Source organism: Tasmannia lanceolata, unplaced genomic scaffold, assembly GCF_043159265.1.
Source record: "Tasmannia lanceolata isolate RefF3 unplaced genomic scaffold, GAP_Taslan_0.1 ptg000015l, whole genome shotgun sequence".
NCBI classification, from domain to species: Eukaryota; Viridiplantae; Streptophyta; class Magnoliopsida; order Canellales; family Winteraceae; genus Tasmannia; species Tasmannia lanceolata.
In genome coordinates, this window is record NW_027518692.1 from 18295785 (window position 1) to 18320930 (window position 25146).

Sequence of the window (25146 nt, forward strand, 5' to 3'; positions counted from 1 at the left end):
GCCAAATGCTGGATTTCCAGCAAGCCTCTCACGGACGACCGGCCTATGCCTGGTCGACCGACTTGTTGGCAATTCCATTTTTAAAATTGAAACTTTGGCAATCTTTGGGCTATGGTCTATGTGTTTTTCCCATGTTCTGTAATATGTTGTGGGACTTGAAATACCATTTTTTAAAGAACTTTGTGTTCAAATTGGTTTTGGAATATTTTGATTGAAAACTTTGAAATAAGCAAAACCATTTGAAAAGTGCGAAACAATTTGAAATGAAGATCTCCTATACAATGTAATAAAATAAAAAAGTCTTCCCTGATTTCTTGGGTTCAATTGTCTTCACATGATTCTTCAACTTGTGCTTCAAAACTCTTTGGACTTGACTTGTAGTTGTGATTCCCCCACCATCTCTTTGAATGTCTTGACTTTTGTTACATGAGTGGAACACCATCTTGAGTTCATCTCCAAGCATTGGCTCTCGGGCTATGGTATTGTGCAAGTTGTGATGTTCCAATTGAGATACTTCTCTAATACACATCAGTTGCAAAGTCCATCAGTATACACTTAATCAATTTGGGTTTGAAGATCGTCAAAACACATAAAGGGTTGAACCCTTGGGCTAACAGGGAGTTTTAAAACTAAATTGAAGTTATTTGCAAGAGCGAGAGCTTTATTGTATGGGCTTAAGTGGTATGTTACTCATCGACTAGGCCCATTGATAGTGGAGGGAGACTCTTCCGATGTCATTGCTTGGGTGAGTGGAGAAGCCCCAGTCCCTTAGGAACTCTCTAACATTATTTCGGTAGTTCAGGACTGTTGCAAGGTCATTCCCTCGAGTTTCTCGCATACTTGAATCTTACAAGCCCACTAGTTATAACGGTGACGAACTTGCAAAGGCCGGAGTGATAGATTATGTCCATTGTTGCTCAAGCGTGCATGGCTGAGGTTTAGAGTTGATTTTGTATCTTTCACAAATGTTAGCAACGGGGAACACCTTGTCCCCTTCATCTGTATGAGATTTTATACTGTGCCTGGCCGTGAAGTCCAGTGTGGGCAGTAGCACCCTTGATATTTGATCCAACAGCAGACCACTTTTTAAGAGTCTGCCCTTGGATCAAATATCAAGGGTGGTACTTTTATCGTACTGCCCGCACTGGACTTCACGGTCCGGCACCGTATAATTTCTCCGTCTGTGTAGCTGTTCTTAATCACTAAAGTCACCTTTATAAAAAAAAAAAAAATTGAAGTGATTTGCAAAGCATACATGTACTGTGGTCTTGACTGTAGGTCTGTCTAAAAACCAAATGTATGCTGATGAAATAATTACATATAACAAGAATCATTGATTGCAGAAAGAAAATTGGAAAATGGACATCTTAGAAATTTCATGATCAATATATGGAATATAAACAAGAAACCCAGAACCCAGATATGCAAATACATTTTTCAGGATCAATAAAAAATACACTTATGCTATCATTGTTAATACAATTAAAAAAGGAAACAGATCTCTTAAAAAAGAACCCAAAAGTTTCGTCATGATCAATTTGAAGTGATTTCGTTTCAAATAATGTGTTTTCAATGTAAGGTGCTACGAGTGAAAATGGGGGTTCAGGGTTACATGCGAGAGCAAGACGAGTAGACTACTAAAAGTTTTCCAGACTTTAATCGATTCCGCAATTGAGTTGAGGCAGGTGTTTTCTCCCTTTTTCTTTTTTTCTTTTTTTTTTTTTTGAATGGTGCTCTCCCTTTTTCTATTTATTTTTCAATGGGGAAATGGGAAAACAAGTTTGTTGTGTAGCTTTTTGCTAGATTGGAAGAGTTGAGAAAATCTGCAGGGCAAAATCCGATCCAATCATGCACTAGCAAACGGAGTAGTAAAAACAAAAGCAAGCCACAAGATGAACACCGAGATTTTACGTGGCTCAGCCAAGATGCCTACATCCACAAGCGAGAACACGATTTTCCACCATGAGAAAAACAAAATACAAGGATTTCAACGGATTACCATAATAACCATAAACCCGCAACCCTTTCCTTGTCCTCTCAACCAAGACCGTACACAAGAGAACCCCGAGATGAAACTCTCTCTCTGTGCAACCACCCCCCCCCCCCCCCCCCCCCCTCTTCTCTTCTTTCTCTCTCTTGCCTCTTCTTCTGCATGTGTGATATACAAAAGTCTCTAAGAATTTTCTTAAAAAGTGTTCGAGAATGATAAGAATCTTCAAGAATTTCATCTATGATTACTAGAGTTGTGGACATTGGGGATTGAGGCTCAGATCGGCTAATTTTTCACTAACACTCTAACCTGGAACTCAATTCCATGGTATCCTATAAATTGGAATGGAATGCAAAGGAATTTAGTTTAGTTTTGTGAATTTCTCATTGACCAAGCCAAGGAAAGTTTCAGAGTGCTGAATCTGAATTATGCTCTTGAAATGACTGTTGCATAGCTTGACTCATGGCCTAGTCATTCATAAATGAGGATCAGAAACAGCCTCTAAGATTGCTCTTGCTAGTGTGCTTGATGCCATTTGAAAGAATGAATATTAGTGGTTAATGTTGATTCATTCTTCTCCTTTAGATTGATTTTTAAATGGCTGTTGATGAATTTCATCATCCTGGTTGCATCTTATTGAACGCATGTAAGTTGAATGGTTTCATTGGAACTCAACTTCAGTTTTAAAAGGAAAGTTTTTCTAAGCTAAGGCATTCGACCGATTACAAGAGTACTCTGATTTAAATCTGGAATCTTTTCTCTTTTTCCATATGTAAAAGATTTCATGAGTTCTATAATTTGTATGAGGTGAATTAAATTTCAAATTGAGAAGTCTCAGTAATCCAGGGCTTTAAACTTCTGAGTTATAGCCACTCATTCTAGTGAGGCAGCTACTCATTAGTAGATCAGGCAGCCCGTATTAATGTGGACAGCCTCAATTTGGAGACTCAGTTCTTACCATTGGAACATAAGAACAATCTTCACTGGTTCTTAATCCTTGTTGCCATAACTGTAGAAGATGCATGATGTGGTATTGACACTATGACTGAAAGCTTCCCTGTGTAGCACTATGACTGTCTATGTGTGTGCTAACAGACATTGGTAATGGAAATTGCCTTATGAGTAGACCTTGTTGAACTTCCATTGAAGATTCCTAAGAAGGCCTACGTTTGTATTTGGTCTTGGAAGCATTTTATGTGTCAATTTTTGCAGCCTTAGATGCTAGCCTTAACTGATTTTAAATCAAGGTTTTAAATGTCGGTTTCGGCCACCACCGAAATTTTGGCCGAAATTATGTAAAACATTGACAAAATTTCCACCAAATTGTATAAAATTTCGGCAATTTTAGTGAAAATTTCTGTAATTTCGATGGACATAGATGGACATATTTAACATTTCAGTAGAAATTTTGTAAATAAGGGTAAAAAACAAAAATTCGGTTGAAATTTCGAATTTCGGATCATGTAAAAATCCGATTCAATGTACTTTCGGTTTCGGTCCAAAACGAAACTGAAATATTTCGGCCGAAATTTAAAACTATGTTTACAATCAGCCATATGTTCATGTGTTTAACCTACATTTGAGTTGCAACTTTGAATTGAATTCTAAGGGAAGATATTGTTGAAATTTTGCTTGAGATTAGAACATTATTACTTTGGATTGGAAGTGTTAAAGTCCGTAAGAATTCAGTTGTTTGTCAATCACCAAGCTTATGTTCTTACCCTTCAATTCATCACCTCCCACCAAAGAGAAACACGTTTTCTCTCTTTTTTATAAACATAGAAAAACTTTCTTCTTTGTTTGCCACCACAACTAGGTTACCTAGTTAATTTAGGAAACAAGGCAACTTGCGCAACAGGAAGCAAGATCTCTCTCTCTCTCTCTCTCTCTCTCTCTCTCTCTCTCTCTCTCTCTCTCTCTCTCTCTCTCTCTCAATATATATATATATATATATATATATATATATATGTGTGTGTGTGTGTGTGTGTGTGTGTGTGTGTGTGTGTGTGTGAAACTGTTTCTGAGCTCTAGCTCAGATAGCTTATCTGAGCTCGAGCGTTAAAAACTCATGTGGGCCCACATTCTCGGGATGATCCAAAGCATTCATTTGAAAGGCCCTTAGATAGATAGGCTGTGTACCAAAAATCAAGTCCATAGGATCATCCTAACCATTCCATTCCTCTCCCTTTCGATTTTTGTTTTCTCCCCGGAAGAAGGGATAGGGGTTAGGGGTTTTCATCTCAGTTGCACCAAATTTCGTCTGTCTAGAAATGTTCCTACTGTTCGCACTCCCAACTGATTCTAAGTGAACTTACTGAGTAGCAGAGAAGTGCTACTGGGAAATTATTTATCTTGTAAAATTAGTTTCATGCACTTCAAATTCAAGTTGTAAAAGATTAATGAATATTATTGCTTGGTTATGATTTTTTTTCATGTTGGTCTTACAAGGACATATGTTTTCTTATATAAGGATATGTTACCGTGTGTTGGTTTAGATATATCAAAAGACAAAAAATAATTAGGAATTCATTTTTTGTCACAGCCTAACGTCATCCTGCTGAAAAACAGAAAAAATTGATTATTGGACGTGGGTTTGCCAAACACAAGTCTCTTTCAAGGAGCACTTACAAAAATGTATTCTGATTCTTGCTTCCAGGAATGAGAATCAGGAAAATGGTTGTCAAACTCAGCCTAACTTCTTCTTTTCTCTTGCAAAGATAGAAGAGTGTGGAAAACCGAGGCCATGTTAAAAGAGTCTTTTGGGTTGTTAGAACTTTAGAAGTTGATTTGTGTACTAAGTGACTTGTTACTCAAGCTTCTTATTTCTTTATAAGCTTGTTTTAGTTGATTTCTTCTGTTATTTTTGAAGCTTTAGACTCACCGCTAAATCCCTTGAGTTTCTTTTACCATTAGCCTCAATTTTCAACTCAAGGCAAAATTATACTATTAAGTCAAATTTGTACTGTGAGGAGATTATGTTCTAGAGGCTGAAATCTTTATACTCTTTACATTAATTGATCTCTGATACTTCTCCAACCTAGCTTCTAATTAAACATTGCAGCATGAAGATGAGTTTCACTGAAGATATGTTGATCAAGATCCTTGCTTGATTGCCTGCCAAGTCTCTCTATAGATTTAAGTGCGTATCAAAGGAATGGAACGATTTGATCTAGGGGCACTATCACAAAAATTTCTATCTCCACTCATGTCGGGCCTATTTTACCAAAACAAAGATCAAAGAGGATATTCTTCTCTGTATAATTCTAAAGTTGCCAGTGGAATTGATATGGATACGAGCCTCAGTTTTTTGCCATTCCATCAAAAATTGAGAATCCTCAATTGCTGTAATGGATTGCTTCTTTGTAGCGTGACAGGAAGTGATTGGGGTCAGAAACCAAAATTTGTTCAGTATATTGTCTGTAACCCAACCACTAGAACATGGGTTTCTCTCCACAAGGTCCATAATATTGGAAACACCGTTGGATTGGCCTGATTGGCCTACGATCCTCACATCTCTGATCAATTCAAAGTTGTCCCACTTCTTGAATTGCAGTACAGGTGAGTCATGTATGGAGCTAGAGATTTTCTCTTCTGAGTCAGGGAAGTGGATTGAAGCTACGGTGTTCTTGGGATCAAAGGCTTATTTATGGGTTGCAAGTCAAGCTGTTTTTTCTAATGGAGCTCGACATGTGTGGTTACATCAACATCATGTGTGGAAATTTGATGTCAAGGAAGAGAGATGTCGATTGATCGAATTGCCTATGTTCTTCATGGGCTCTAATGGTTGCTTAGGGATGTCTGGTGGGTTTCTTCATTACGCCCACATTAGCTGTTGCTGAATGAAAATATGGACATTCATAGATTGCCCAAGTAGTGAATGGGTGTTGAAGCATAATATCGATTTTCGCTGTATTCAAGCTTTAGTAAAGCATGTTCCTCAACCCGACTGGTGGAGATTCAATTTACTAGCTTTTCACATGGATCTAGAGGTTGTTTTTCTTAAGAATCAAGGTAATACCTTTTCTTATCACCTCAACAGCTCAAAGTTTGAGATGTTTTGGACCATAACTCAGATGAATACTTTGGACTGCTTTATGGTTGCATGTCCTTTCTCTCCTTGCCTGGACTCCTTTGCTCACTAGAAGAATGAATTTCACAAGTCTTTGCTTTTCTGTTTCATTTGTTGGTAGGAACTGGTATTACCACCCCAATTTTTTCTGGATTTCTCTCGGTGTATTTTGGTTGCAGTTGAATACTCAGCCTAACGTTGTCATTAATCTCTAACCTAAGCCTGTAGTTGAGAATTGTAATCAGGGCCACTGATTTATAAACTGAACTGATAACCCCAGTCGAATTCAACATGAGCCAGCCATAATTTTAGTTTGATTTGATCAAACAGCTTTTCATCATGCCATGTTTGGAAACCATAAAAAATTAGTTTGAGACGTAGGTTGGGAGGGAGGGAGGGCAGGCTGGATAAGGAATGAATGAGTTGATGGTAATAAGTGAGTTAAAAAATAAATCATATTTTGAGTGGTGTTTTTTGTTTCCTTGTTTTCCAGCCTTCTTACCACCGTTGTCATACGTTTCTTTCCAAGAAATTAAAAAAAGAATTATTGCTAGAATAAAAAAGGAATCAATCAAATAGCGGTAATACTTGCCTATTAGGATAAGTAACACATCCTAGCGCCTCTCCGAGAAACTACTACTAGCCTCACTCAGTGTGCAATAAAACTCGGAAAACCCTTTGATCCTAATTCCCATAAAACAACCAATATGCCTCTACAAAACCCTGAAAATCTCTCTCGTCCTTGATATCTTCCATCTTTTCTATACCAATTGATACCCAAGTCTCACCCATCTTCAACCACCATACCTTCATCTAACCCTTCCAGAAGAAAATAATCTATAGTCATTGAACTCAGCCCAAAAATCTGAGATAGGTTTGCTCCCTTAGACCATGAGGACTTAGGCCGAAGCATCTAAAGTTGGAATTTCACCCTGTTGGGAAAGTTTCTCAAACCACTCAACTTTCTTGTAAGTATGTTCACATTGCTACCAAAGTTTCTCAAATATATTGAACATCAGGTATGGTGATCAAAATTGTGGAACATGCAACAACTTTTGCACATTCTCTCTTAGCCACAAAGAAAGTCTTTTAGTTTGTCGTGATTGCACTCTAATATACTAGTTTTTCCTTTCCATTAACATTGTATTTTGAAAGACTGATGACTATTATATAGACACTTGAATGATCATTTTAATGAAAATTTAGAGGTCTAACAGTATCTGAACCCAAATTTCATTCAGAACAATTTCAAATTAAAGTCATTTACATGTCATACTTGTACTGTTCTCTGACTATAGATCCTCTCAAAACCAAATAAAGACTGATGAAACAAATACATAGAAAATCATTGATTGCAGAAAGAAAGATGGGAAATTGACATCTTAGAATTTTCAGGACCAATATATGTAATGTAAATAAGAAGTTCAAGACCCAGATATGCAAATAAATTTTTCAGCATCAATAACAAATATGCTTGAGGCGCATTGTTAATACAATCCAAAAAGAAATAGATTTGTTAAGAAAAAAAGAAGCCAAAAATGATTCAATAAATCACGCTAGTTCCTCCAAATTCCCATTCCTTTTCAAATAGAATGCTTATCAATACCCTTACCCTTAACTCAATACTATTTTCATATTTCTCTGGTATCCTTCAAATCCTAAGATGGATTTTCTTTTGTAATGCTTTTCGTTGTACTATATATACAGATTGGAGGAGACGTCTATTGATGCGGGTACGGGTAGTCTTTCTTGGTCATTAACTTTTATTTTTCCTTTCCAAAGATGGAAAGTTTTGGAAAAAAATGAAGGCCATGTTAAAAGAAGCTTTTTGGGTGGCATTAGAACTTAGAAGTTGATTTGGGTACTAAGTGACTTGCTTTAGAAACTTTAGCCTCAATCACAGTTAAAGCCGTTGAGTTTCTTTTACCAATTGCTTTCTAAAAGAGTATTAGAGTTGTTCTATACTATTAGAGTTCTATACTGATACATAATCTTGTGAGGGCATATTGGTATTGAAAGAAGGTTATGTTCTAGAGATTGAAGTCTTTTTACTCTTTACATTGATCTCTGATACTTCCCCAACCTTCTCATTAAACATTGCAGCATGAAGATGAGTTTCACTGAAGATATGTTGATCGAGATCCTTGCTCGATTGCCTGCCAAGTCTCTCTATAGATTTAAGTGTGTATCAAAGGAATGGAATGATTTGATCTCTAGGGGCGCTTTATCACGAAAAATTCTTCCTCCACTCATGTCTGGCCTATTTTACCAAAGGGTGGAACAATCAGGATATGCTTCTAATTCTAAAGATGCCAACGGAATTGATATCGATACGAGCCTCAGTTTCTTGCCATTCCATCAAATTTTGAGACTTCTCAATTGCTGTAATGGATTGCTTCTTTGTTGCATTGAAGGAAGTGATTGGGATCAGGAACCAAAATTTGTTCAGTATATTGTCTGTAACCCAACCACTAGAACATGGGTTTCTCTCTACAAGGTCCATAAAATTGGTTACAGCGCCGAATTGGTCGAATTGGCCTACAATCCTCGCAATTCAAAGTTGTCGTCTTCCTGACAAATGTTGGTTCATGTATCGAGATAGAGATTTTTTCTTCTGAGACAGGGAAGTGGGTTGAATCTACGGTGTTATTGGGATCGGGAGGTTTCTTATGGGATGAAAATCAAGCTAGTTTTTCTAATGGATCTCTGCATGTGTTGTTATATCCACATCATGTGTTGAAATTTGATGTCAAGGAAGAGAGATGCCGATTGATCGAATGTCCTGTGTCCATAGCCCGTGTTAGTTGCTTAGGGGTGTCTGGCGGGTTTCTTCATTACGGCCATATTGACTTTAGTGGAATGATTATGAGAATATGGACATTCATAGATTGCCCAAGTAGTGAATGGGTGTTGAAGCATAATATCGATGCTCGCGATTGTCAAGCTTTAGTAAAGCAACTTCCTCAACCCTGCCGGTGGAGATTCAATTTACTAGCTTTTCACCCGGATCTAGAGGTTGTTTTTCTTGAGATGCATGGTAAGATATTTTCTTATCACCTCAACAGCTCAAGGTTGGAGAAGTTTTGGACCATTACTCAGACAGAACCCTTAAATCTCTTGATGGTTGCTTGTCCTTTCTCTCCTTGCCTCGACGCCTTTGCTCACTAGAAGAAGGAATTTCAAAGTCTTATTTTGATCATTTCCACATCATAATCTCTCTTCAGTTTTAACTCTTTCATTGGTTTAGAGTGTTGGTTGCCAATACCAGCTCCTTTTACTTTTGTTAAGGACAATCATTAAGGATGACTTTTATTCTGATTATATTAGTTTCGTTGAATGGTAACACTAACGTTGCCACTAATCTCTAACCAAAAGCTTGTAGTTGAGAATGGTAATCAGAGCCACTGTTTTATAAACCGATAAGTGAGTGAGACTGCGATGAGTGAGACTGTTTCATATCCTCTCCTCACTCAGCCCCTCTCATGTGTCTCCCTTTCTTACCCTCCTTCACCATTGGGTGAAGCTAATATTCCATGGAAAAATAATTCATGGTAGTCAAACATGCCCTTGGTGAAAATTGAATGAATTGACTAATCCGATGAAATGAACAAAGGCATTAGTATGACCCAACAAGTGTAATAAAGATAAAAGTGACCTTCATTTTAGCATTTTTCATAATATGAGAATAACTAGGCAGATAGTCACTTTTATAATCAATAGTAAAAGGCAGTTTTTGGGTCCTATAGTTAGCCTTATAGTTGCATTAGTAAGACCTACTGCAGTCTCTACTAACGTTCTAAGTTGGAGCTATGGAAAATAGAATTCAAAAACTCAAATAAGGAAAGGACTTAATCACCTTCCCTGGTGACCCACACCAATAAATTTTGGGTTTAACCCTCTATTCTTTTTCTTGGAATCTTGTGTATGTCCATGGGTGAATTGGTTAGTCATTTGAACAAGAAAATCCATGGTGGGATACAAGCAAACAATCAAACACAATATGCATGTCTGTTTTATTGATAACGTATCCAATAGGGAAAAAAATATAAATGTATACTTGTTGGTGCTAAAATCCTACACTATTTATATTCGAGAAAAAATCCTTTAATATTAGGTTGTATACCTCTCCAATTAACAAATGTAACTCGTTTTTTAGTAATAGATGAAATAATAAAACGAATGTTAGTTCGATTACCTTGCTAATAAGGACTTAATGATTCATTTAGGGCCCTTTTGGATACCTCATATTTTGTATTTGGATTTGGAATTGAGTTTTGAATACAACATGAGTAGATCCGCCAGCTCATGTTGAGGGAGACAAAGAGGGAAGGGAGTACTTCCTACTAGAGGAGAGAGGTTGAGGAGCAAAGAGCGTGAAGGAAACTGCCAGATCTGTGGATTTCCAATTACTTGTTTTCACAGGCATTCAACCACTTGTTGAATGCAGTCCATGAATGTCACACTTGCTCTAATCATCTATAGATCGAAGGGTTAGGATGATCCTAATGAGATGATCTACGGTGTACGGTTTATTTACAATGTGGCCCAATAAATGAACAGTTTGGATCAAATATCAAGGATGGGACCACCATGGATCAAATACAATGTGGCCCAATCCTCTACAGATCGATGATTTCATTTCCCTTTTTAAATGGAATGTGGCACTGTGGCCTAAAAATTTTACACCTCCGGTTTTTTAGGGGTTGGCCCACCTTCAACACCTCATGTTTTGATGGTGTGGGACCCACCACCCATGTACTCCTACTATTTAACAGACGATCAACACGGATGGAAACTTTGTCACAACTACTAATAATAATACGTGGTAACTTACCTAAACGAGTAGGATAGGTAACCCATCGGACCAGTAAAACCTTGAAATCATAATTCCCATAAAACAACCAATCCCTCTCTACCAAACCTTGAAATCTCTCTTGTTATTCACATCTTCTATCACCAATTAATACCCAAATCTCACACACCTTCAACCTCAATTAAAAAAATAATTTATAGTTGTGAACCCAAAAATCTGAGAGAGAGAGTTTGCTCCCTTTGATCGTTTGCTTGTGGGCCGAAGTATCAAAAGTTGGAATTTCACCCTGTTGGGGAAGTTTCTCAGAACACCAAACTTCCATGTAAGTATGTTCACCATGCCACCAATGCATCAGGTATGGTCAAAATTGTAGAACAAAACAAATTTCACACTTTCTCTTAGCCACAAAGAACTAGTCTTTTAGTTTTCTGTATTCGAGATTGCACTCTTATTACTGTATTGGTCATTAAATAAACAGATTTGTTATACAAAGAACACAAAAATGATCCAATAAATCAGACTAGCTTCTCCTCCAAAATCACATCTAACGTAGCAGAAGCGTGCAGAAGGCGAAGATCATCGTCTTCAACCCGGTAGAAGAAGAACACCGTCCTCTTTCATAAAATATCCTTGAATCCTCAAGGAAATTAGATAAAACCTTGAATCCACAAGGAAGAAAAACTTAAATGAGTTTATTCCATTGTAAAGATCTAATTTTTACATACACAAAGTCCATATTTATAGAAACTAGAATCCTACTCAACTCAATCTCTAATCATTGAGATTAGGATAAACTCTATCTCTAATCTCTATCTTATGCTAACTAATTAAAAGATCCACAAAACTAACTAAAGAGGTCAAACACAATAAAACGTCCTACCAACATCCCCTTCCAACTAGGACGTTTATCAAAAGCCCTTTCCCTCAACTCAATTCTATTTTCACTTCCTCAGGTATTCTTCAAATCTTAAGATTGATTTTCTGTTGTAATGTTTTTCCCTATGAGTATTCGTAAAATACAGTAGGGGCCACATTGTTTGGGTGATGCAAACCATTCATTTGATGGGCCCTCACATAGATAGGTTGTGCCCAAAAATCAGCTCCATATGATCATCCCAACCCATCGATTTGTGGAGGTAAAAATGGACGGGTATAAACCTTCACAAATCTGTCCATATTTTGCCTCCACAGTTCAAAAGGTTAGGATGATCCTATGGAGCTAATTTTTTGGGCACACCCTATGTGAGGGCCCATCGGCTTAAAATACAGTGGGGGCACATTGCTTGGGTGCATTCATTTGATGGGCCCTTGCATAGATGCCCAAAAACTCATCTCCATAGGATCATCCCAGCCCTTCGATTTGTGGAGGCAAAAAATGGACAGGTATATATATATGGATTGGAGGAGAAGTTTATTGATGAGGTTAAGGTCAGGCTTTTGTGGTCACTAACTTCTTTTCTAAAGATGGAAAGTTTTGGGGGACAAACTAGGCCATATTAAAAAACTTGGCTGCACAACGTTGCGCAGGAACCCTGTGCAACACACTAAAATACACTAACAGCAGGGGGTGTGGCAATATCAATTCCATGGTCTGATATTTCCACACACCCTTTTCCTCTTGATTTTAGTGCGTTGCGCAGGAGGTTCCTGGCGCAGGAGGTTCCTGCGCAACGTTAACGTTGCGCAGCCATGCGGCCAAGTTTTGTTCTTAAAAGAGGTTTTTTGGGTTGTTAGAACTTAGAAGTTGATTTGCGTACAAAGTTAATCATGTTTCCAATTTTTATACAAAGCTTGGTTCAATTGATTTCTTCTATTGTTTCAGAAACTTTTCTCCAAAGCCATTGTGATTTCCTTTCCCATTTGCTTTCTAATAGAATGTGTATTAGAGTTGTTCTATGTTATTGAGTTCTACACTGATACATAGGCTTATTGAATTCAATCAACTTTTAAGAAATTCAGTTTCAAGGGAAAACAAAATTATAAGATCTATTAGGTCAAATAGGCCTTATAAGGTGATTATGTTCTAGAGATTGAATTCATTTACTCCCTACATTGATCTTTGATACTTCCCGAACCTTCTCATTAAACATTGCAGCATGAAGATGAGTTTCAGTGAGGATATGTTGATGGAGATCCTTGCTCGATTGCCTGCGAAGACTCTCTATAAATTTAAGTGTGTATCAAAGGAATGGCACAATTTGATCTCTAGGGGTGTTTTATCACGAAAAATTCTTCCTCCACTCATATCTGGCCTATTTTACAAAAGCTATCAGTCATCACGATTTGCTCATGCTTATGTGTCTAATTCTAAGGTTGCCAATGGAGGCGATATGGATATGAGTCTCAGTTTCTTGCCATGCCATCAGCAACTCACAATTGTTGATTGCTGTAATGGGTTGCTTCTTTGTATGAGGCTTGGAATTTTTGAGTATATTGTATGTAATCCAGCTATTAGAAAATGGGTTTCTCTCCCCTGTTTCCGTAAAATTGCTGGTGCTGTTGGATTGGTATATGATCCTCAAATCTCTGAGCATTTCAAGGTTATTAACTTCTTTGATTGTACCCAGGAAGCCTCATCTATAGAGCTAGAGATTTTCTCTTCTGAGACAGGGAAGTGGGTTGAATCTACACTGTTCTTGGGATCCGAATATTTTTTAGTGTATGGAAGACGAGCTGTCTTTTCTAATGGAGCTCTGCATGTGTTGTTCTATCAAGATGTGTTGAAATTTGATATCAAGGAAGGGATCTGTCGAATGATCGAATTGCCTGAGCCATTGTATTTCTCTACTGGTTGCTTAGGTGAGTCTGGTGGGTGTCTTCATTATCCCTAAATGAACAGTTACAGAATGGAAATATGGACACTCAAAGATTGCCGAAGTAGTGAATGGGTGTTGAAGCATAATATCATAATGCAAGCTTTAGTAAAGCAACTTCCTCCCAACTCACCAAGATACAATTTCCGAGATTGTTACCTGGATAGATACAGGTTCCTAGCATTTCACCCAGATCTAGAGGTTGTTTTTCTTGAGATTGAGGATAAAATATTTTCCTAACACCTCAAAGTTGGAGAAGTTTTGGACCAACACCCACAGGATTGTTCTTTCACATTTGGTTATTCCTTTCTCTCCTTGCATGGATGCCTTTGCGAACTGGTATTACCACCCCTTCTTTTGATCATTTGTACCTCATAATCTCTTTAGTTTTAGCTCTTTCATGGGTTCATACAGCTCATTTTAAAAAATATATTAGAGCTTAGAATCAACAGAGATGGTTGGAATTACCAGCGCCTTTTAATTTTGAGGAGTAAAGACACTATCAAGGGTGACTTTTCTTTTGCTTATATTAGTTTCGTTTTCTTGGTTTCTCTGACTCGAAATAAGCTAGCCATAATTTTAGTTTGATTTGATCAAGCAGCTTTTAATTAGTGAAAATTGAATGAATTACCCAATTTGATTGTTGAACTATTTGATAGTCAAGATGTTTCATCTCTGGGCTCTATCCGAGCCCTTCAAGAAATCGTTCCATCGTATCAACGAATCTGATTTGGTGAACAAGGCATAACTAGGGCGCGAATGCATAAAAGTGACTTTCCTTTTAGCATTGTCCATAGGCTCTGTTCACTTGCTTTCCAGGGAAAATAGAATTACACATGTGGAATTTCTGCAAGAATTCAAAAAATGACATGGAAAAGCACATTCCCCTCACCCCTTTAGGGATTTCATTTCCGACCAAAAACACTCGGATTTCGTTTTCCTGGGAAACTAGTGCAAAAAGAAGCGCAAGCAGTTTCCCTAGAAACCTTTTCCTGCGCAAGTGAACACTCCAAAAACAGTCCAAGGAAACCTTTTCCTGCACAGATTCGCTGGATTTCTTTTCCTAATGCCACGTCAGATTCTCGGGAAACATTTTCTTTTCCTTTCTCGGGAAAACAAGTTAATAGGGCCTGAGAATGACCGGGCAGATAGTCACTTTTATAATCAATGGTAGAAGACAATTTTTGGGTCCTACAGGGGCATAGTGGGGCATGTATGTGAGATCAAGATCGTTGATCCTATAGAAAGTCATGGAGAGATCCCATCCTTAACAGACATCCCATGCTTACGGTAAAGGACAACCAAGACCAACGGTTTATCTAAAGTACATTAGAATTTTTTGAATTTTCTTAGGTCCCGCCAATGATCCATATAAAATTGTCTGTTTGTATACTATATATGATTGAAAAACTAGGTTGGCCCTCGAGGTTACTTAAAACCTTACAAATTTGAAGTTTTATTCAACTATGAAATGCCTTATAAATATAAATTTTCTTTAGCTTTTAAACAAATCTTATACATGTAAATTAAAACCTTGTAACAGGAAAATTTAGGTGGTCTCAAGGTTATTAATACCTTATAAATGTAAAGGTGTCATTTCACTATAAATACATTGTAAATGTAAGTTTTCTTTAGCTATTATTGTATCTCTGGCTCTATTTTTACCTCTTAAAAATTTAGTCATCATAAGAAAATGTATTTTCACATGAACAGTATTTGCGCACAAGGCGTGCCTTTATCTTGTTGACCATTATGAGAAATAGCAAAAGACTGAACATGAAACACCAGTAGCAAAATCTTGCTTATTGGGAAACTTGTCATTGTCAGATCAAATATTAGTGATGAGCCCAGGTCCTGACTCGCGGCCTGTTCGGCACCAGCATCGACAGTGAAGAGATATGTAGTGGTGAAACCCCCGTTCGGCATGACTCTCCCCAGGGCAAAACCAGTGAGAATGCAGCTATCCTGGATTCTCCAATCCTAGTCCCAAACAGACCCAAAGGTCTTCCTTCCTGTTCCCAACCTTGAGCCTCTGGGCAAACTTTCACTGTCTATCTCCATCACTTCCCTTAGAACATCATCATTTGTTCTATCAATGCAAGGTGGTGCGGTCCAAATATATTTTCCCTAATCCTTGAGTTGGTCTTGTGTCGAATTAATCAAGCAAATTAGGTTGAATAAAAGTTGAGCTTAACAAAACCCGAAAACAAGTCTAAAACCCAAGCTGAATTTCTAGAATTTTATGTAGTGTCATATAGTAGTATGTAGTCTTGACCCTTAACCTAATTATCAAATAGAGTAAAAAATCTCATGCTTTACATTATGATTATGACTGTCTTATATTTATTTTTATCATTATTAAGTCAACCCAAATTGGTAAACTGGGTTAGGTTTAATGTAGGGCTAGGTCAAGTTGAACCCAGCCCTTATTTTTAATGAAGGTCAAGTTCAAAGTAGGGCTGGCTCAAGTTGAACCCAACCCATATTGCAGCATTACTTAGTTGAGCAGCCATTTCTTCCCGAATTACACCCACCAGTTAGACCCTCATTTGAGCATTTACACCATTAAGCCACAAATGACCCCATCATTAGTCTTGTTATAAAATTTACGATAATTTTATACCATTTGTTCCCGAAATGCCCAAAACATTTGATTGCATCCACCAGGTTTTTCCTCACATAACAGATACTAGCTATTTGTATGGGAGTCCTTATGACAATAGTTTAAGTATCTCAAAGAAAAAATGGGGATACCGATCACGAGTTATCCTCGGATTATATTATGCCACAAACCAGCTTAGGATGAAGAAAATGATAGCCTATTCCTAAATAAAAATTTCAAATAAAATGCCAGCAAAATTCATACCAAGGATATCTAGCTCTTAGGAATGTTGAGGTCTGCAAATACTGGACTGTCCACTCCAACTCCCATGGCGTGCAACCCATTGTCCACATACATAACGATGCCCGTAACAGCAGAAGCCAATGGTGATGCCAAGAATGCGGCAGCATTTCCAACCTCATCTGTTACAGAATTCAAAAACTTGGTATGATAGACATATCTATTACATTTTCATCTTTGGATGATAAAGAAAATGTGGGCAACTATTAAGATACCAATTGAATGCAAGTAACCATCCCACGTTTTGTTTTAGGGGTGCAACTCGGGTCATTTTTTGGGAATTCGAGTTGAACTTTTACTATAAAACGGGGTCGGGTTCGTGTTGAATCCAATTCATTCTTTTTAACCCAAATTGCCGCCCTATTTTGTCCGAGAGTGCAGCACATTATGTTTAAACTTTGAAGGCATTAAAGTAATGTTGTTGATAGGATCAAAGAAAAATAGAAAAATGATAAGAAAACAGAAGAATTTAGATAATATATATGTTAGAATATATTAGGCCAGATATTGGATTATTTAGTGGTAGATTAGGAAGTTATTTATGTGTTTTGAAAAAAAAAAATATTTTATTTTTTTGAAAATTGACGATTTTATTCCATACTAAAAGAAAAATGCGTTTTGAATTTCGAACACATGTTGTTATAGGCACTTAAGCACATGTTATGTTTTTCAAGGAAGTAAAAACCTATATAAATATATGCAAGGGGCAACCAAGACAGTATTGGGTTTTCTCCATATTTTTAGACTCTTTTATACGAGGATCATTCGTAAAATAAAACTCACTAAAAGAAGAGAAATCAGTCAGTGGAGAGGAAACTCTGTTGCAGATATCAAGGGGAAACTGTATGGGGTTGATTTGGGGTTGATGTTAGGAAGACCTCGTGCTGTCAGTAGAGGACAATAGTTTGACGGTATTGAAAATAAGAAACTGGGAACCTCCGATCCCATAGCCGAGAAGGAAACAAGGTGCTTTGGGTTTGAAGATGGGAAAGTGTTGTTGCCAACTGAAAGAGAAACTAGCAGTTGGTTCCCTTTGCTCTGATCATCGAAAGTTATGGAAGGGTGTGGGATTTGGGAGAGAAAGGGAAGGAAACAGTCTAAATACTGAGACCAGTGTTGGGTATGTAGATGGGAAGAGTCAAATTGATTATGGAAAGAGAAATTATCAAATGAGAGCCAAGGTTCGAGCATCTACTTCCTTTTCGCAGAAGGGATAAGCTAACAAAATTATTGGTTACATAAAATTTATTAAATTATTTCTATTTATCGCACCATATTACTATAAATACTGACATTGCCAGTACAGGGCAGTACAATTTTGTCAGTATTTACAGCAACAGATAGCGTGAAATTTGCCACATATTTGACCAATTAGGACCAAGATCTTAAAATTGAAAAGCAATAGATTTTTTTTTTTTTTTGTGATTCACCTGCCAACAGTACTTTCTGTAATGGTGCATTGGCGAAAGAGTATTCGATCATGGTGTCAATGAATCCTATGGCTTTTGCAGCACGGCTTCCTAATGGACCTGAAAATTTGCATCAAGAAAAATGTCAATACAGGGAGAAGTTTCCCTACGGTGTGCATCAGAATATCAAAAATGGAGATAAGGGACAAAGCATACCAGCAGATATTGTATTAACCCGGATCTTATGGCGCCTTCCTGCTTCGAAAGCAAGCACCTACAAAGGCAGAGAAAATGTTACAATACAGTCCACTAACTTCCAAAAACTGTAGATTCGAGATGATAGCTTAGAGAAATCTCACCCTTGTGTCGCTCTCCAGGGCAGATTTAGCTGAGCTCATGCCTCCACCATATCTGTGAGTTACATAAAAACAAGAAGACGATAAGAAAATCTATTTAGTGAGGGAAGTGGTTTACATGGCCCTGTAAACATAGTTTCTCCTAGTGGTGAGAGAGGGCTAGGGAGGTTGTGAGGAGAAACTGGGGAGGGCACGATTGAGGAGAGGGTGAGAAGTGGGTAAAAAACAAGGAAAAAATCAATCATAATTTGGGTAGAGATTTTTGTTTCCTGGTTTTACAGGCTTTTGTTTCCCTCTCATCATTTAGTCCCTCTCGCATCTATCACTCTTCCACTCTCCGTCACCACTTGGAGAAGCTAATTTATCATGAAAATAAATTCATGGTAACCAAACGTGCCCTTATAAACAGAGCATACCCTGGAATGATCCTCTCAGAAGCAATGTATGTAAGAGAAATGGATGAGCCACCTGCAATATCAAAATGGATAGTAAACTTCGGCAGTACCATCACTTGAATGCACAAATAAAAGAGAATAGAAAAACAAATCCGCTTATTCGGGGAGAAGTATACCTGGATTCATTATCGGAATGAAATGCTTGAGCAAAGAAACATAGGAATAACTGGAAGCCGAAATAGCGGCAAGATACCCTTTCCTGGATGTCTCCAAGAGTGGTTTACTGACCTGTTAACACAAAATTACTACCTTAATTCATAATTAATAAAAACAATAAAAAATAAAGGGTGAGAACTGAGAATACTTCTGGCCCATTGGCAAGCGAGTGCACAAGGATGTCAATGCTGCCAAAATCACGTTTCACACATTCGGCTACTTCCTGTGAAGTTAAAAAAAAAAAAAAAACTAATGCATTTTTAGTTCCAAATGAATTATTATATACAAAAAAAACAAGGAAGTATGCATCATCAGCAAGAAATAAAGACCCAATGACTCACAACACACTGTGTTGATGATGACAAAATAATGCTAACAATGACTCAACACATAACTGTGTAGAAATTGAACTGGTTGAAAAAAATATTAATGAAAATTACTGCATTTTGCTAATGTTTATTTTATAAAAGGCAAGCTACTTGATATAGACAAAGATCAGACAGATGTCGACACATTAGGACAAGACCTCTTTATATTTTTCCAACTTTTTTTTTTGAAGGTAACAAAATTTTATTCCAAAAAGAGAGTTGTTACATAAAAGGGGACGAGCTAACCCACAAAGTTACATAATTCTCAAAAGATAAGAATACATCCGACTAGTTAGCTCCAGCCGTTGGATAGGATAATACGCGTAGAAGCAATTTCTACCCCTCCCTTCGCCAAAGCGTCAGCATGCGAGTTTGCAGATCTCCTATGACAAATCTGAGGATTGATTACCCGGATAAGGTCGCGAATAGACTCCAATTTACTATACAGCTTCCAAGGCCCAGACGACCGGTTCGAAGCCCAAGCAATCGCATTAGAAGAGTCGCCTTCAACAATAAGCAGTCCCGGGTCTTTTCTTTATCTTTTTACAAGTTTTGGGTATTATTTATGCAGTTCTTCTGTACTTTTCTTTATCTGAATGCATTTTTATTTTTTTATTTTTTTAATAGTATATCTGAATGCATTTTCTCCATATTTAAAACTTACAAGGAATAATGACTAATATTTATTTATGGAATTCTAATGTACTTTTCTTAATCTCAATGAATTTTTTTCATATTTAACACTTACATGGAATAACAGCTAATATGTGTATAAAAATATATCCTTAGATATCACAATCTAACATCGTGGACTAGTTGGCTTGTTGATTTATCTGAGGCCACCGCACCGCGTCTGACACCCCATGCCAATGTATGATATAAAAAATCCATGTCCAAGACAAGTACTGTCAAATTCACAATTACTCCGGAATATATACTTAAATTTCAACAATTTTAACAGTATTTTCCTTAATTAACTGATGAAAATTTCACAATATTCCATACTGCGGCAACCATGCTTCACTCTGAATCCCAAAGAGAGATAAAATAGGGATGCAGCACTGTACCTGAACAGTCCAGTTTGACGCTCCTGCATAGCGTTTGTTAGATTTCACCTGAAAATAACAACACAACATCAGCTCAGGACTTATTTAAACTTTTCAGTATTTGTTGTAGAAACTATATGTACTTTTTTTTTAATGGCAGAAACTAGATATACTTCATGAACAAGAACACTGAAATGACTGATATTAAGAATAAAAGCAATAATTTCATATTACATCTTCGGGGACATCCTCGAGATTGTCATAAACAGCATCCAATGCATATACTTTGGCAATTTCCATTAGAGAGCCATCTGGCAACCTGTGAAATCCAGAGCATCCCCAGCTATCATTAGCCTAACCAAACCTATGTCACAAACATCTCCAATATTATCAAAATATCACATTTTTATCTCGACATTTTGATAAAACGACAAAATCCCGAAACCTATGTCTCAAATCCAGAGCATACCCAGCTATCATTAGCCTAACCAAACCTATGTCACAAATATCTCCAATATTTTCAAAATATCGCATTTTTATCTCGACATTTTGATAAAACAACAAAATCCCGAAATAACCCCGAGATTTTAAAAATCTGGCGATATTTTCATTTTTATCATAAATTATTGTGATAATATCACGATAGTATCCCAATATTTTTACGATTATTATATCTTTTTTCTTAAATTTTATTTTTTATATATTTTTTAGATAATTTTATTTTTATTGTTTTTTCCCGATATAAACCCCAAAAAAAATTTATTATATATTGAGATTTTCCCTTGCCGGGAAATTCCCGAGAACGATATTTGTGACAAAACCAAACATCATCACTCTTCAGCGTTCAACAACACAATCAATTCTCTAGTATTCACTGATTAATGAAAAAAGGTGAGGAATAGGCTCTTACACGCGCGATTCATCAAATTTTCCGCGTCTTAAGCTGGTCTCGAAAATATTCAGAGCCTGTGGAAAGAAAATTTTCATATCAACAATCAAACCTTAAGAACAAAAAATAAATGAAATACTAATAAGGGCAATTTACATACAGGCACCCATGTGCCGACAAGGATTTCAGCACCCGCAGCAGCAAGAGATTTTGCTATCGCCCAACCATAGCCATTGTCATCGGCTATTCCAGCAATAAATGCTCTTTTACCTGAGAAAAAAATTCTTGAACGGATTATTTTAGTTGACAGGTTATTCCTGGTTATACTATGTGATCATCTGAAAAGATTTCCATTAACAAAAATACAAGAAGGCCTCCACAACATTGAGCAGATGAGGCACAGGGTCCGTGCTCAAATGACATGCTTTGCTTATTTGGAATAAAAATAGTCAAGATTTTTTAGAAGGTTTGACAATTCTTCCAGTTTTTTCCTAAAAAGATGAATTCTGTACAGTATTCCAAAACATTCTGATATGCGTGAAAATCCTGAAAAAAAAAATCTCAATAAGCACAAGAGAAAAGATATATTGAAGTTAGACTATAACCTCTTAGATCTAAAGGCAACCCCAAAGTAGCACCCTTTTCACTGGCTTCAGAGGAAGCTTTCGTGATGACCTTATCAAATTTTGCCTGCGTGGATGTAAAGCTCCGGAAAAAAGGTCGCACAGAGGAAATGTGAGAAGAGCTTGTAAGCACAGTCTGCAGGACTGCTTTCCGGTCAGCCCCTAAGATTACAGAAGTTGCCTTGCAAATTTTGCTAGAAGAAGGAATGCAGGGCCTAGTTGGTGCCATTTGTAGCCCCGAACCCGCTATTGCCGCCATTTATAATTGAATAAAATCCTAACAGAAATATGAGGGATCTGCAAACAATACCAGAGAAAATAGTAACTAAAAGGTAACCCTTTATATTTCTCTGCAAATTGCAAATATCTTACAAATATTAAAAATCAACTTCGACAAGAAAAAACACAGATATCTGTAAGTAGGGCCATAATTTGGTAAAAAGCTTGAGTAAAGCTTCTAGAGTACAACTTCAAACATTGTTAGAAAAAAATAGAAAAGACTAGAATTGCAGTTCATGTAAAATCAAATAAGGAACAATTAGGGGCCGTGTGGATACGTGGATTTTAGAATCCAGGTTTTGGTTTGAAATTTGTGTACAAGAGGGGCAAAAAACGACTTCTCTCATCTGCCGTCTTGGATTTTTAGTAAGAAATCCAGGTTTTAGAAATCTCTCCCCCATCATGAGATTTCTAAAACCTGGAAACAAGTCGATCTCCTACTCTTTTGCTCGACGAAAAGAAGGTGAGAAATCAGAAAACGACTAATGATCTCCTTCTTCTCTCTTCTTCCATCCAGGATTTCAAGGAAATCCAAGATTCTAAAGTCTGTGTATCCAAACTGCCCCTTAATTTTCCTAAAATTCCTCAGGAGATTCGAGAAGTATACGAGAGAGAGAGAGAGAGAGTGTGTGTGTGTGTTGAGAACTCGAAGAAACAAATCCACAACAAAAACCTATATTATTGAGGCGGGTATCCATATTTGGGTGGGCAGCTATGAGGAAAAGGATTCAAATGGCTGATTTCCTTCGCAAGAGGAAGATGATCATTATGGACCATTGTGCTCTCTGTATTGAGGCGGGTGAAACAGCTGATCACCTCCTCATTCATTGTCGCATTGCAAGAGAAATATGGGGTAAATTGCTTAGCAGATTTGGGATTTCTTGGGTCTTCCCCGAAAGCTTGTTGATCTTCTCCAATGCTGGTCCCTTGTTCCTTGGAAGCAGAAGGGCAAAACGCTTTGGAATGCATCCTTCCTGGCTAACATTTGGGTGCTATGAAAGGAAAGGAATGCAAGAGTTTTTAAAGGGATTTCTCGCAACCTGGATTATCTTTTCATTAGAGTCTTATCACTCAAGATTTCTTGGGTATCCTTCCTTCTTTCAGATTTGAGTCTACTTAAGACCTTTGGGAACGTTGGAGAGTGATATGTGGATCGGCGGCTTCAAAGCTAAAACCGACCCAAGCGTGGGCACCCCGGCGCCAAGTTTTGTGAAATTCAATTTTGATGGCTTTACCTTTGTTAATCCTGGCCCGGCAAGTATTGGCGGGGTCCTAAGGAATTATGAAGGTGAGGTGTGGCCACATTGGGATCTCTAATGCAACGGAGGCTGAAGTGAGAGCGATGCATCAAGGATTGAAGTTATTGACTAGAGATCGGATGGAAAATGTATTAGTAGAAGGATATTCTCTGAATGTCATTAGATGGCTCAAGAAATCTCAAAATCCACCACGGGCATTTTGATCACCTATTTGATGAGATGCCTGATTGGATGGCTCAATATTCTTGGTCTTTTTGTCATATGTTCCACTCTGCTAATCAAGTGGCCAGTGGTTTGGCGAGAGGGGGAGTCTCTAAGGATGCCCTAGCTCTTTTCGATTCTCTCCCTCCTTAGTTCCCTATTTTTCATTGTATTTCGCTTTCTCGATGTATCTTGTTTTTCTTCTCTATGTATTTGGCTTTGTACTTTGACCACCTCGGTCGCCTTATTTTATAAATTGGCTATCATTTTCAAAAAAAAAAAAAAAAACTATATTAACAGCATTTTATGGTAAACCCTCGGACAATTTGCATGTAGTCAGTAAGTCTAAGGTTAACAAAATCAACAAATCTAAGATCAAAATGCATTAAATCCAAATAAAACCTAAACCAATAGGACCATACTGTAAACTGTATAGCAATTTTTCGAAGAAAAAGAAGCGAAGAACTGTAAACAACATTTACCTTAAAATTTCACTTATGTGTTGATAAAGGCTGAAAGTACACATAAATCTACAGTGAAAACTTAAATTGACAGCATTATAAAACAAAAATACCTCGCAATTTGCCTCTGCCGAGGGGGAAAAATCCTAGACAACACAAAAATTCAACAAACAAAATGCAAAAAATGCACATAAGTAAAAAAAGAAAGGCTAAAATATTACAGAAACCTCCGCAAGCGACAAAGGGGAAAACTGAATGAAATAAAAAATCAAAGGGCGTAATGTCTGTGCAACTAAAATCAATAGAAATATCCGTAGGGATCCTCACAATGAGCACATTTTAAACTAAAATCACTAGCAATTTGCCTTCACTGAGTGCCAAAGAAAAAACAAAACTTCAACAAATCAATGGCCGAAATGCAGATATACATAAAAGGAAAAACTAAAATCCGCAGCATTTTACAGCAAACTCCCTAGCAATTCATCTAGAAACATCACATTTTCCAGAGATAAGAAGAAGAAAACAAATAAGCACAATTGCAATCTCAATACCTCGCTAAATCTCTCCGTTTCACAAAAATCCTCCTCTCGGAGTTCTTTTTTATGCAGATCGGGCTAGAAATAGAGAAAATCCACAGCTTTCCTCGTTTTTAACGAAGACTTTCGACGAAACCCTAGAAATCGGACGCGTACACATAGACACTTAAATAGGTAAAAACTTATCGATGAGATCGAGGCTTTTTTTTCTCTCTCTCTATCTCCCAACTAAAAACAAAAGGCTTTGGAAAGATCGATAAGCGTCGAAGCAAAAATATCCTTTAAAAAATGCTCTCTCTCTCTCTCTCTCTCTCTGCATGATAAAGGGAAGGAGAAAACGCCGAAATGTTCGGTGGTGAGTAGATGCGGGGTAGTTTGGACAGCGGGGAAAGAGTGACTGCTCTAAATAAATGGGCCTAGGCCCAGGCCATTCAGGTCTGGTAATGGGCCGCACTAAATTTTTTTGATGAAGATGTTCAGCTCATGATCCGGTAGGAAACTGACCTTGTATCACTGCTTTA

The 25146-nt window shown here is 37.3% G+C and overlaps 2 protein-coding genes across 3 annotated transcripts; one reads left to right on the forward strand and one right to left on the reverse strand.

The window, feature by feature from the left end:
* Nucleotides 1-13202: 13202 nt before the first annotated feature.
* LOC143891810 (uncharacterized) lies at nucleotides 13203-13703 on the forward strand. Its single transcript, XM_077396325.1, has one exon. It carries the CDS (start codon nucleotides 13203-13205, stop codon nucleotides 13701-13703), a length of 501 nt encoding a protein of 166 aa, XP_077252440.1.
* A 2547-nt stretch (nucleotides 13704-16250) lies between these two features.
* LOC143845410 (enoyl-[acyl-carrier-protein] reductase [NADH], chloroplastic-like) lies at nucleotides 16251-24941 on the reverse strand. Of its 2 annotated transcripts, XM_077353734.1 has the most exons (14): nucleotides 24641-24941; nucleotides 24203-24235; nucleotides 21872-22186; nucleotides 21427-21536; nucleotides 21288-21343; nucleotides 20612-20696; nucleotides 20399-20446; nucleotides 19112-19186; nucleotides 18924-19035; nucleotides 18769-18820; nucleotides 18356-18407; nucleotides 18213-18270; nucleotides 18018-18116; nucleotides 16251-16709 (listed from the first exon to the last, which is right to left on the reverse strand). In XM_077353734.1, exons 3-14 carry the CDS (start codon nucleotides 22146-22148, stop codon nucleotides 16561-16563), a joined length of 1173 nt encoding a protein of 390 aa, XP_077209849.1. In that variant the 5' UTR covers nucleotides 22149-22186; nucleotides 24203-24235; nucleotides 24641-24941; the 3' UTR covers nucleotides 16251-16560. The 2 variants fall into 2 exon arrangements, with proteins under 2 accessions (XP_077209849.1, XP_077209848.1); XM_077353733.1 differs by lacking the exon at nucleotides 24203-24235 and having other exon boundaries at nucleotides 24641-24939.
* Nucleotides 24942-25146: the final 205 nt, after the last annotated feature.